Genomic DNA, 13,880 nt, shown 5'->3' on the forward strand with positions numbered 1-13,880 from the left:
AGTTTCAGGGCATACAAGTCATGCGTACATGTGCCTTGTTGAACTAGCTCAACAGCCAATCAGAGCAAAATACATACTACTCCATATGTTTTCACCCATTGAACTTCCTGTTTCGAGGTCTTTGGTACAACAAAATCAAAGAAATCAAATTGTAGTCGCAGCATTCTGCAAGCAATGCCTGGGCCCTGGCGTTATTTTTAAACCTTCATTTGATTGTCCCGACGACGACCTATGGGCTATGACTCGTCAACATTGGGAGGACCGTCTTTCTTCAGGGCTATAAATCACTTGCAACGTTTCTTTCACTGAAACAGCTCGAACAGGTGGCTTACATCGCAAACAACCATCACTCTGCTCTGGCAACCAGCACCAGCCACCAGCGGTATTTTTCTGCAGACCTGACTGCAGGCAGACATGCACATAGCCAATTTGCAGTCCACATTGGCCCAGTCAAACTTAAAATTCCATCAGTCGGCTCATTTTGCAAGTCAATCTCGCGAGCCCGAAGCGCAAAAACTGCTACAGATCACAAAATTTGACAAACTTTGCACGAATAATTCAAAAACAAAGGCAGGCCACGAATCAGTCAAATCACCTATTATATATCACACAGCTGAAACAAGAAAGGCAAACGCTACCACACTTCTGGACAATGCTACTGACCATGTGGGTTTGCCTCTTGCTACGAGACATCATTTTTACACCAGCCTGGGAGCTATCAATCAGTTTACACGTCGAACTGTCGAAGCCATCTTGGGGATACGGGAACAGAAAACGAAGCAAGTGGGGGCCCCTACAGCGCCATCCAAAACAACGCGCTGATCACAATACCAACACAACCAAATCAGTACCACCCTCTATAACCCCAAAGGCTGGGTATGACAAAGGCACAAAGCCAATGAAGCTACAGTAAGGTGGCGCTGCTCACGATACCGCATATCCTCATAGGGCTGGTAACTGTCAGCCTACACACTTAGCTTTGTTATTTATCAGTTATCACATGGGGAAGGTGATCATGTAATGAGAAAGCGCCACAGCTTCTTCGCTGAAGATGTCTTCTCTTCCTCTTCCTCTTCGCCTTCATCATCAGATTCCTCATCAGGTTCATCCTTGTCCTTGGCATCTCCATCTAATGCTTCAGAGGCAAACTGGCAAGGCAAAATAGGAAACCAGTAAGATAGTAAATCCTAAAGAAGAGGTGCCCTGGCCCTGTATGACTAAATGCTGAATAACTTCTCTAAAAAATTGATAATAACTTACTGCCAATATGACACATTCAATTGGCACAAATTCCACTAAAGCTAGCAACTCCAAATTGCATGGCACAAACATAATAGAAACGTGAACACAAGAGTTTTTTTTACCAATACTCGCAATGTACAATTTTGTGTACATGGTTTGCATAAGTTCATGCAATATCTAGGAGATTAATAATAAAGTTTCAATATTTATCAGCTTGTTTGGCAGAAAATTATATGAACTCCTAGAAAAAGCAAATCTCTGTTCCCATATGCATAGATGTAATATCAGAACAAGGTGGGATGCCAAAAGCCCACAAGGCTATTATCAAACTCAGCATTACTCAGATTCAGAAAACAAGGTGCAAAACATTAACCAGAAACAGATATTGAGCACTGAGAAACTACCACTGAAATCTCCTCTGAAGGCTCAGATGCTTCAGGAATATCTGAAGCATCTGAAGAAGCCAGTTCTCCTGGTCTTGGATAACCCAGTCCCTTCCCAGATAGACCAACTGGGACTGCATCGTGTTCATTCTTAGAACATTTTTCTTCTAGAACTGATGGACTGCTGACATTAGACATGACAACACATAGTAAGAATAACTTCAAAAATTTAGATGAAACAGAAGCAAATTTGTAAACAAGAAAAGATACCAGTTAGACTCAATTTCCCCTCCTCTCACTCTCCGAGTCAAAGTACTGCTCCTCTGGTGCTTTCGTTTCGGCTCAAAATTTTCACTCTGATCATGAGATAGTGCATTATTAAGCCTCTTTTTCCCAACTTTCTCAACAGCATGTTGTACTTCCCCAGCACCATTTTCCAGCTGACAAGCAAATAATCCACCATTTCCAACTAAGCTAGGGTCGTTGACATTTCCCAGCTTTGCATGTGCAAATCTATCATTATCATGATCAGCACTCTTCTCTGGAGAGCGTTTGAATATCACCTGAGCACATTTTCGAACCCAAGAAATTGGCGTTGAAACAGAGGGTGACACATCTAATTTCTTTCCAAGAATAAGTTTTGGTGATGAACACTTTTTGGGACTAGCATTTTGATCCTCATCTGAAGATTGGTGAACACCATTCTCCTTCAGGTTTTCCGCATCACCATCTCCATGCTTTGATCTCCCACACTGTCTCAAAGACAGTTGCTTGTTCTCAGTTTCAATCTTCAGTTCTTCTAATTCATTAAGTTGCTGGATTTGCTGTGTGATTGCTTCTCGATCTGAATGAAGCAGTTTTCTTTGCTCTTGCAACTTCTCCCGTTGTTTGTTAAGGGCATCTATAGTGTTCTTTATTTCAGACAGCTCTTGCTCTCTCCTCTCTCGTTCTAGCATAGCTTCTTTCCTCTCTTCCTCAAGTTTCTGCAATTCAAGCCTGACATGTTCCAGTTTTGAGCTTATCGTTTCCTTTTCAGAATTGATGTACTCAAGCTCCTTGGATTTTTTCTGCTCAAACTCATCTTCCTTTTCCCTTAAATATGAATCTATTTCCATCTGCCTTGCCTTTGCAGAATTCAGTAACTCTGTTCTCTGGATATCAATATCTCTCTTAAGATCTTCTCTTTCTTGTTGTATCATGCTTAGCCAACTAGCATGCTCTTGCTGCATCTTATTCATGAACTCCATATGTTCACAAGCAAGGGATTCTGCACTATTTTTGAACTGAATTCGGAGATTTTCCTTCTCTTGTTTGATGATATCAAGTTCATTCTTGAGATGCTCATCTATAACTCTTCGCTCATCAGCAATTCTGGCTGCTTCCTTTTGTAGTTCGTCCTTTTTCTCATCAATCAGCTCCCACTCAATCTCAAATCTTTCCTTTTCTGCTAGCAGTCTTTCTGCATCAACCATAAGATCAACTTTTTGGGCTCTCAGACTATCAATTTCTTCTTTAAGTTTCATCTGCAAAATAAGTAAATCTTCTCTCTCATTTTGGGTTATTAGTAGTTTCTCCTGAGCTTGAATCGCTTCGCGCTTCTCCTCTTCAAAGAAAGATTTTTCCTTCTCCAAATCCAATTTCATATTCCGAATTTCCTCCCTTTCTTTTTGTAATTCAATGTACACCACTTCTCTGTGAGAGGAGAGCTTTCTCTCTTCTTCGTTTAACTCATCCGATCTCTTTACCAAAGACTCTTCCTTGCTTGTTAACTCTGCAAGTCTAAGGTTGAGATTTTGCTCTCTTTGTGCCACTGAATCCTCCTGCTCACTGAGGGCACTTTCCCTCTGGTCCAGCAGGGCCTTCCTCGCTTCTATCTCTTCCTCAAAAGAAGTGAGTTTAATCTCCATCTCAGTGTCAAATTCTTGCCGCCTTCTCACCAGGGAAACTTCTTGCTCCTGGCGTAGCCTTTCTATTTCAGCCTACAGCCATATAAGCACAATTAGATGTTAACTATTTACACATCAATTATACTGATACTAGAAAATCATACCCTTTCTTTGCTGGCAATTGTCTCTTGCAAAACCAATAGTTCGGTTTCGCGTTTATCAAGTAAGGATTCCTTCTTAATTATGGCCTACAAAACAAAGCATTTTCTGCGTCAGAGGCACAATTTCATTAACAAAGTTCTGCCGCAAATAAAATAATGAAAGGAATTTCTGTACAGTAGGCACAAAGTTGCAAAGCGCTCCTGCTAACAAAAGAAGAAAAAGGAAACAATACATACTTCCTCCCTAGAAATAACAGCCTGCATTTTAAGGTCCAGCTTATTCTTTTCTTCCATGAGAACCTTCCTTTCATCTTCAAGATTCAGCTTTTCCTCCTCCAACTTTTTTTCTGAGTGTGTTATGTATCCAAGCCTCTCAAGGATGTTGTCATCCCTCTGATTAAGAAGTGCTTGTTCTTTCAGTAATGCCTGCTCCTTTTCATGCAAAATTTTTCTGGTATCATCCAATAATTTTCTCTGGAGGCTAATCTCTCTCTCCTTAGATGCCCTCCTGCAATAACATGCTTGATTTAAGTAAGTCACAGGAGAAATATTTCCACAAACAAAATAACCATTTCTAACAGAACATCAGACCGCACATTTCACGAAAAAATTGAAACAGAACTCAAATTAAACCATTTCAGTTAGAAAATCCAACTTAATTTCACAAGAAAATTGAGTGCATACTCAAGTTCAAAAGAAGTTTTGTCTCTTCTTAGCTGATCTTCACGGTCTTCAATGTCTTGCAGACTTCTCAATGAGGCATTGCGAGTACGAGTTGACTCTGCTTCCAAGGATTTTGCAGCAAGAAGTTTATCTTCTGCTTCATCGAACTTTTTCTGTGCAGCCTCTATCATTTGAAGGGCTTCAGCTAGTTTGGCTTCATATGAAACTTTTACTTCAGCAGCTTCTCCACGCATGTCATGCAGTGCTTTTTCAAGCTACATTGAATAAGCCAAATCAGCAAAAGATTAAGCAGTTAAACGAGTGAAATGGAGTACAGCTCGAAAGTCCCATGCAATCCTATTTTGGGGGAAATCGAGTCGGAAGACAAATTGGGAGTTATCTTTTGCTCGAATCCTACAAAATCCCTTACATATTACCATTGATCATGTGCACATGTTCAGCGAGAAACACAAAGTTTTTGTTTCAGTTGTGCATAAAATTAGCTCCTAGTGAAACAATTGGCACTTCGGTATAACATTCTCAATTTAGATCTCCCACCTCACTACATTTGGTGGTACATTTATTCTCAATTCAGTATAACTTGATTGATCAATGTCACCATACATCATGCACAGAAAATACAACAAGCTAACATTTGGTGGTGCATTTATTCTTAGCCTCGAATAATTAAGCATTCGCAATAATTTGAACATCCATGTCAATACCAAATCTCTAGTAGAGTATATTTCATCATTGTCAGTTGTTCAGTGCACATGTTGACAAACAAATGGAGGACGTAACCTTTTGGGTTCTATATATGGAACAAAAAAATTGAGATAGTAGAACATCATGATGGTCAATTAAGATGGAATCTTACATTGGATACACACTCCTTCTGAATGCATAAATTCTTTTTTAGGTTCTCTTCCTTTTTCCTTGTTTCAGCCAAAGCAGACTGCTGGGCAGCTCTTTCACGCTTGAGCATGGTATCAGTGTCCTCAGAAGAAGCTTTAAGCTGCTCATATTTAGATTCCAACTCCTTCCGGTCCAACAAAATAAGCCCCAGATTGTGCTGATAATCATAAATCTGCACAGAGTTTTTTCACATATTTTTTTAAAAAAAACGAAGAATTTCCAGCCCTTAGAGAGATTAAAGCATGCAATCCTAAAAGGTAAGCAGCAGCAACCAGATTATTACAAGACATTAGATTATTACACTCTGGCACAGATCAAGGAACTCTCACAGTATCAATAGGAAAACAACATATATAACGTAAACAGAGTAAATGATAACGACCATTTACCATATAGAAAATAAATGCAAATGTTAACACAATGCTGTGGCAGGTTCATTATTTTCAACAGCACATCAAGCAATCCACAGAGCCAAATAACCATCTCTCGGATCCAATTTCTGTCCCACCCTTGGCAGCAAAAGAACTCACCCCAAACGTAGTTCGGAAACAACTGTTGCAGACATGCAGTATGCTTGAAATGAGACCCAGCTCACTTCGCACATTAACTGGGCTTCGCGGAATATCGAAGTGAATGCAAAAGAAAACCGGGGAAGCATAAAGAAAAACAGCACAGCTTGAGAAATACAAGTTTGCAGCCCAGCAAACCAGCAAATACCATTTACCAATAACCAATCAGAAAACAGCTTTGTTTTTCAACTAGGGCGACTCATCTGGCACAATATGACACAATACTCACAACAGAACACAAGAAACGTAAAAAAGAATGCAAGAAAAAACGCCAAGAAGAAATCTTCCCTCCCCTGAATCTCCCCGCCGGCAGAATATCGCCATTGCTTTCCCAAGTTCTTGACCGCACAATCCTACCCAGCTCCCCGCGAAAGAACTCCAGCCTAGAACTACTCAGGTAGACAAGAACCGCCGACCACGCCCCCAAGAAACCAAAACCCGGCGCATCCGTCCCAAGTGATTACCTCGGACTCGAGCCGCGATATGTAGCCAATGAGCGCCGCCTTGTCCCGGCGCCTGACGGCGTTCTCGTCGAAGCCGGCCTCCCGGAGCTTCCTCCAGATCGCCTCGTCCCCCGCCGCGCCGCCTCCGGCGCCGCCCGACCGCGGGCTCGCCATGGCGAGGGGCCCCGCCCTCCCGCCCGCCGGAACCCTACCGGATCCTGTCGGCGCCGCCCGCCCGCGACCCCGGCGAGGTCACGCGCTCCTCGCTGCCGGGGGGAGCTCCGTGCTTTTCCGGCCGGGGGTGAGTGGAGGTCTCTCTCTCTCTCTCCCCTCCGCCCCTCCTTTTCTTTCCTCGCTCTTTTTCCTCGCTCTCTTTTCGTGGGCAGCAGCGCGGCTGCGCTCTTCGTGCTGAGAAGGGTTTTTACTCGGGTTCGGTGGGGAGGAAAAAAGGATTTGGCTCGATGGGTGGACGAGGGGGGAATTGAAATCGGATGGGCGTCGAGCTCCGTGGACCGGGTGCACGGAGGACTCGGCGCTGTACAGGCCGCGAGGAATTGATTGTTCCCGGATTCTCTAATTTTTATTTCCGTTTATGGGCAACGCCAGCTGGGATGAACTGTGTGATGTTACCTTTTGTATGGTAGGATACTATTTCCCTTTTTATTTACACACATAGTATTAATAAAGGCACTAGCCTCTTTTTAGAAGCTGTTTCCATTTTAGAAGCTAGTGGTTGTTGGCTATGGCTGTAGGGGTGAACCAGCAAACAAACATGGTGCATTGGTTTGTTTTCATTTCCGTTTTATTAAAAAACAATCAGGATAGTTAAACACAGAAGGACCGCGATGCTTAACATCGTTTTAAGATGCTATAGCATATTTGTACGAGAATATATCAGGTGCAAACCAATTTTTCTATACAAACTGTGCAAAGTTCAATCTGGACCACCGGATCAACATCTAAAGAGCATAGATGATTGGATAATTTTATAATTAACCGCCCACCCTTGAATTGGGTAATCACACTTTTGCAAATCCCCCACCCTCCTGTGCCTCTCCCCTTGGACGTTGATCCGATGACTCAGATTAAAGTTTGCATAATTTGTATGGAGAAGATTGGTTTGCATCTGATATGATCCCTATTTTTATAACTCTTCCATTTCGTTAACAATACTAAAAAGGAAAATATTATGTGCAAATCAATCTCTTCGTGCAAACTATGAAAACTTCAATTTGAACCATCGGATCAATATCCAAGGGGAGGGACGCAGGGGAATGGGAGGGAGAATTTGTAAAAGTGTGATTATCCAATCTAAAGGTGAATCCAGATTGTAAAAATACTTAATCCATCATGCTTCTTGGATGTTGATCCAATGATCCGAATTGAAGTTTTTATAGTTTGTACGAAAAAATTGATTTGCACCTAATACGTTCCCTATAAAAATACAATTTTCATAGATGTCATCTTTTGAAGCCGTAAAATTTAGTGCTCCGGTTCCAATGGGCCTCCACCCTCCACCCTGTAGTCTTGGTGCACAGAAGCATCCTGTGCATCCGAAGAAGAGGCATTTTTTAAAAAAAGAAGAGGCAAATCCACTGGGTCCACAGCCCAGGTGCGTTGAGCAAGCCCGACGTGCGGGCCCCGACATTTTGTGGCCCGCACGTCAGAGAAACCCGATGTACAGAATTCTGCCAAGTGCCAACCCGTCCAACGTTCCGCTGCGGGAGAGCGGCTGAAAGGCTCGCTTTCAATGCTGCCGCATTGTTTTTTGTTTTTTTTTAAATTACTGCTGCCGCCTTGGAAGGATGGAGGTCGTGTTTATTTACAACGCAAAAAAAAATTACGATGGAATTTTACTAAATGAAGTCTATTTACAAATCTTTTTGCACAGATGGGTTGTAAATCGCGAGACAAATCTAATGATGCTAATTAATCCATGATTAATTCATATTTAGCGGATGGTTACTGTAGTATAACTGTTGCAAATTATGGATTAAATAGGCTCATTAAATTCGTCTCGCGATTTACAGCCCATCCATATAAAATTTTTTGTAAATAGATTTCATTTAGTACTTCATATATATGTTAAAACATTCCATATGACTTTTTTTTACCAGAAAACGCTTCGCCCACCTGGAAACTTGCTTCCTCTGCAAGCTACTTGTACAATTCGGTGCTGCGCCCACAGGCCACAGCCGAGTGGATCGTGTTGGACCGAGTGTCTCTGGCGATGTTTGGTTACATGTTCCATTAAAATTTCACAAAAAGACAAATACTCGCATAGAGTATTGAATGAAGTCTATTTACAAAATTTTTTCAGAGATGGGTGTAACTTTTCGAGACAAATTTAATGAGCCAAGTTTCATCATGATTAGCTATAGTGATGCTACAGTGACCGCGCTCAATCATCCCCTAATCGTGCGGTCAAAGACCTCATTAGTTAGAGCAACTGCTACAGTACCATAGTTGTGAAGGTAATTTTGTAATTAGAATTAATGGTCAAAACATCAAAAAAATTTCCTCAAAACTTTTTCACAAATCAACCAAACACGGCCTCTCTCTCCCGCCGGTCAGTGGCCAGGGTTTAAAAAACCGGTGGTACTGTTCAGAACCGGAACAGTAGCACAAAAAATTTACTTTTGTATTTTTGGATTTAGAAGCCTAAAATATAAAAAACCGGACCCGGTTTACTGTCTCGGACCGGACCGGAAACGGGAAAAAATCCCGGAAACCGGCGGTTCCCGGACGGTTTCTGAAACCCTGTCAGTGGCACGCTGCAGAGGAACCGGTTCCCATCCGAGGTGGGTGTTTGACTTTGACGGCCCATCCGGGCCTACAAGCCCCTGGCGGCTCGTCATTTTTTATCCCCACGCGGCCACGCCACCTGTTCGGCACCGAGCGCCAAGGCACTATTTTTTTTATCTCAGGCCGTGTTTAGTTTCTCTTAAAATTTCAAAAAATTTACAGCGCTACAGTAATTTTGAACGTTTGACCACTAATTAGAAGTCTTAAGTGTGGATAACTGACAAAACACATTTCATAACCCCCGGGTGTAATTTCGAGACGAATCTTTTAAGCCTAATTAGGCCATGATTAGACAACGTCGTGCTACAGTAAATAATATCTAATGATGGATTAATTAGGCTCGTTATATTCGTCTCACGATTTAGAACCCATCCGTGTAAAAAAATTTATAAATAGATTTCATTTAGTACTTCTAAATGCCAAGATTCCGTTTCCAAAATTTTTGGAAAACGGAACTAAACACAGCCTCAGATGGACTGCCTATGTTGCTGGAACAATTCTAGTTTTGATGACTGAGCTTGGTGTCCAGTTCACTGACAGCATTAGCATTCTGGTAATCACCCAAGTTTTCATTAGCATGCAATTGCTCATGTCAAATCATTTAATCAGTTCCTATCTTCTTTCTTCTCTAAAATGCCAGGTTTCATCTGCTGTACCGGAAGGCAAAGGTGTTTCTTCTTCTGCATCAGTGGAGGTTGCTACAATGTCTGCTATTGCCGCTGCCTATGGCTTGTAGATTGACGATGGCTATTTAGCCTATCATGAATTCTGAGTAACAAGTCGTCTCTAAATAGCATCTTCAATAATTTCCTTTTTACTTGTCCATAGGTTTAAACATCAACCCTAGGGATCTTGCTTTACTTTGTCAGAAGGTATGAAGTTTAACTGAAATCTGGTGGTAGAATATAATCTACAAATCTTATATGGGTCTAATGTTTTTTTTTCAGGTTGAGAATCATGTTGTTGGAGCTCCTTGTGGGGTAGTGGATCATATGGCATCCGCATGTGGAGAAGCTAACAAACTCCTTGCCATGGTTTGCCAGGTTGGTGTTGTTTGTTAGTTCCAGTGTACAGAAACTGGTACATCCTACTTTTCCTCGAGTCAAAAACAATGCTACTTTTGTATTTGTTTGATCACGCAGCCTGCAGAAGTGAAGGAATTGGTTAGCATACCAACTCATATGCGGTTCTGGGGTCTGGATTCAGGGATACGGCATAGGTAGGAAGCCTTTCCTCACCGGCTTGTGTTGTGGAAACATTACTTGAGTTATTGGACGAATTGGGTACTTGGATCTAATTGCAGAATTAATATCTTGAACTATTAGTAAATTCAAGAATTATATTTATGGTTCTGGTATTCCAAATAATAATAAAATGTCAGTTTCAGATATGAAGCTGCTTATGCAAAAGACATTCCAGAGGCGATCAGTGGAGATGCATTTTTAGAGAAATATGGAGATCACAATGACACAGTGACAGTCATTGATCGTAAAAGATCTTACAGTGTGAAGGCTCCTACTAGACATCCCATATATGAAAACTTCCGTGTTGAGGTGAAATGTCCCCACCATATTATTTGTCTCTACACTACAAAATCCATTTTCTAAATCGGAAAAGCTTTTCATGAATGGCACCATTTTAAAGTTTGTGTTCTTTTCCTGAAAAAAGCATGCTATAATGACAGCACCGATATGGTGTGGACAGGGTTTACGTTTCCGTCGGGAAGCGTTTTCCCGCCTGAGTCCGGGAACGGGAAACCGGCCGGTTCCCGGTGAAAACCGCCAGAAACCGGATGAAATGGCACTTCAAATTCAAAAATCGGGAAACCGGTTTTTCCGACCGGGAACCGGTGTTTTCTGACCGGGAAACCGGTCACAGCGACCGGGAATTAAAAAAAACAGGTGTAGTGAAGCCAAATTTTACAAAGAAATGACTCCATTTGAACAATTGACATGCCGTAAGAAATGACTCCGTATATAATGTTTTAATGTATATAATGGACATAGCATTGCATAGTTAGTACGAACAATGAAAATTTTGGCAGCATTTCAGTGCAAATTGAATACATGACATGGCACAAACATATATAAGATACATATATACATGTCACACACATATATAGACATGTCACATACATGTAACCATCATTATGCACCTAACATTTTGATAAGTACTACCACATATATGATAAATCCTACCACTAACATATCATCTCCTACAATATCAACAACTAACTTACTAACACATACATGTACCCATCATTATGCACCTAACATTTTGCAAGATAATGTATAGTCCTCTAGCACTGTGTCATACACACATGAATTTATATGTGTATGCTAGCTATTTGTACGAGGGTATATGGTTCTTATGCAACACAATGATTATTTCAAATAATTATTGTGTTGCATAAAAACCATATACCCTCATACAAATAACATGATGTGTATTTGATGATTTGTATGGACTATGGATATGAAGTCTGGATGGACTATTGTTGTGATTTATGGACTACTCATGCGAACACAACATTTATATGTATATGAACTTCTATTTATATGTTTATCTCCCTGTCAATGATACATAAATGCTTGATATATACTTTGTGCAATACTATTTACAAAATTACGGAGAAATGTTGCCAAAATTTTTAATTTTCCCCTCGGCCGACGGCATTTCCCGGTAAAAATCAACGGAAACAACGGTTCCCGCTCGGGATGCAGCGGTTACCGTTCATACAAATTTTTTTGAAAAATTTAAATTTGGGCGAAATTTTCCGGGAAATCCTGGCGGTTTCCAATCCCGCCCAGTTCCGGGAACGGGAAAAAAACCCGGTTTCCGGCGGTTTCCGAGCGGGATTGTAAACCCTGGGTGTGGACCATCCAAAGTTACAGAACATTCTAAATTACCCCCCAAGACTATCTTGCAACTAATGTCCGTTCATTTAATTCCCCTCTACCGAAGAATTTATGCCTATAATATCTTCATTGATTTTACTTCTGACATTATTATTACTTCTGGTCTATAGACCTTCAAAACATTGTTAGCAGCAGGTAGGACTGATGACCAGTTGTCAGCCCTCGGTCTACTGGCCATGTTGGAGTGAGACTGCCACAGTGCCACTTCAATTAAGCTTCCTCGTCTTAGATGTACGCCCTTCTCGATCTGTCTTCAAAACATGGATACGCAAGCAGCAGCGTCGTGGACGGGGACCTCGAATGCGCAAGCGGCAGCCCACAGGCACAGCCTCAGCCTCAGCCGCAGCTCCTTTCTCTGGACAGGAGCTAACACGAACAAGGCAGCGCTAGCTCCCAGCTGTGCAGGTTCTGGTGCGCGTACCGGGTCCACGTCGATCGCTCGCCGTCGCGCGTGAGCGCGGTGGCGGAGCGCCTGCCTGCAGCTGGCGCCGGCGGGGGTAAAAAGAGGGACGCGCCACCGGAAGCGCACGACGCCGGTGCAAGGGTGCGCGGAAAGGTATCCAGACGCAAGTACGTGGGATCCGGCGGCCTCCGGGACTCGCCGGCGCTCAGGCGAGCCGCGGCGTGCGGCGGAGAGACGGCGGCCTGGCGATTTCAGGGGGGACGGTGTTTGAGATGCCGACCTGAAATACCGTCCACCCCCTGGGTGCCTAGTAGTCGTCCGATTGAGAATGTGCGTCCCAGATTGACGCTTCGCGTGAGAGTGTCTTCCCCTTCCTTGCGAGACTCCGATCGAGTTCGATCAGGAATCAGGCCGCGCGCTTCGCCACGGCTCATGAGGCTCCTCGCTGCTGCACGGCGCCATGTCCGCCGCACACGAGAGCTTCGCACCTAAGCACAGCCCCACGCCCCCACGCACGCCATGCCGTCCTCGCCGGCAGGGAGCGCCCCGCCGTGATGCCGGGCGGCCTCGGCATCGTAGAGCCTCCCGGAGGCGAGGACGTTGGGAAGCCACGGGGCTCGTCGCGGCTGATTAGTGCTGATGGGACATGTCCGAGTAGCGCCGGCCGATAGGTGCGTGTCCACTTCTAGCCTTCTTGGCGTGGCGCGCGTCCACGGCGACGGGCGCAGCCGGGGCGGCGTCGTTGGGAAGCGAGGCAACGCGTGCGCGCGGAGGCCTCCTGCTCCTGTAAGAGCGGAAGCTTTGCGACGAAGCTCCTCAGATGGCAACGGCATGGCCCGCGGTGACGATGGACGCCGGAGGCCAAGAATGTATCTTCTCCGCGTCGTCGACCGTCTTGCCGTCCACGGCGGCTCAGCCGGGGCGGCGTTGTCGCTAGGCAGCAAGCTGACGAACGAGCGCCAGCGCGCCTACAGCGGGACGTCCTCCGCCGATGGCTTTGGGACTCATGGCGGCGCCGACGATGTCAGCCGGGTGCCTCGGTGGGCGGTGGCGAGGGTGAATGATTTCCGGCGGCACCGGTTCGGGCCGGTACATTATTTGCCGTCAGATTCTATTATTCAGATCCGTGCCGCTGCCGACGGTGTGGTTCCGCCTTTATTTTTTTTAAGTTAAATACACCAGCGGCCCTCAAACTTGTCCCCATGTGCCACTTAGGTCCATGAACTCGTAAAATCGAAATCTGGCACCCTGAACTTGTTAAGTTGTGTCACTTAGGTCCATAACTCTTCAAGGGCATGAATATATGCAAAAAAGCCCATGAATTTTTTCATCTTCTATATCTACATCCTCGTTATCTTTTTCACCTCTCTCAACTCCCCCACAAGCGCCGCCGCTGCCGCCGGAGGCCGCCAGGAGCACCTCTGGGCTGTCATCTCCACCGGCGGTTGCACCTCCGCTGCCAGCCGTCGCACCGCGCCTCTCCGCCGCAGCC

General features: G+C 44.0%; 2 protein-coding genes across 5 annotated transcripts; one reads left to right on the forward strand and one right to left on the reverse strand.

The window, feature by feature from the left end:
• Positions 1-554: 554 nt before the first annotated feature.
• Positions 555-6,651, reverse strand: LOC120708166 (protein CROWDED NUCLEI 4-like). Of its 4 annotated transcripts, none has more exons than XM_039993291.1 (8): positions 6,284-6,651; positions 5,213-5,422; positions 4,357-4,610; positions 3,910-4,180; positions 3,676-3,759; positions 1,896-3,604; positions 1,650-1,806; positions 555-1,148 (listed from the first exon to the last, which is right to left on the reverse strand). In XM_039993291.1, the coding sequence occupies exons 1-8, from the start codon at positions 6,434-6,436 to the stop codon at positions 1,014-1,016; spliced, it is 2,973 nt and encodes a 990-aa protein (XP_039849225.1). In that variant the 5' UTR covers positions 6,437-6,651; the 3' UTR covers positions 555-1,013. The 4 variants fall into 4 exon arrangements, with proteins under 4 accessions (XP_039849225.1, XP_039849224.1, XP_039849223.1 ...); XM_039993290.1 differs by having other exon boundaries at positions 1,650-1,809; positions 6,284-6,650; XM_039993289.1 differs by having other exon boundaries at positions 1,647-1,806; positions 6,284-6,649.
• A 2,889-nt stretch (positions 6,652-9,540) lies between these two features.
• LOC120710190 (L-arabinokinase-like) lies at positions 9,541-10,290 on the forward strand. The gene is made up of 5 exons (XM_039995844.1): positions 9,541-9,620; positions 9,708-9,795; positions 9,896-9,939; positions 10,015-10,110; positions 10,210-10,290. The coding sequence occupies exons 1-5, from the start codon at positions 9,576-9,578 to the stop codon at positions 10,288-10,290; spliced, it is 354 nt and encodes a 117-aa protein (XP_039851778.1). The 5' UTR covers positions 9,541-9,575.
• Positions 10,291-13,880: the final 3,590 nt, after the last annotated feature.

This window comes from Panicum virgatum, chromosome 5K, assembly GCF_016808335.1.
Source record: "Panicum virgatum strain AP13 chromosome 5K, P.virgatum_v5, whole genome shotgun sequence".
NCBI classification, from domain to species: domain Eukaryota; kingdom Viridiplantae; phylum Streptophyta; class Magnoliopsida; order Poales; family Poaceae; genus Panicum; species Panicum virgatum.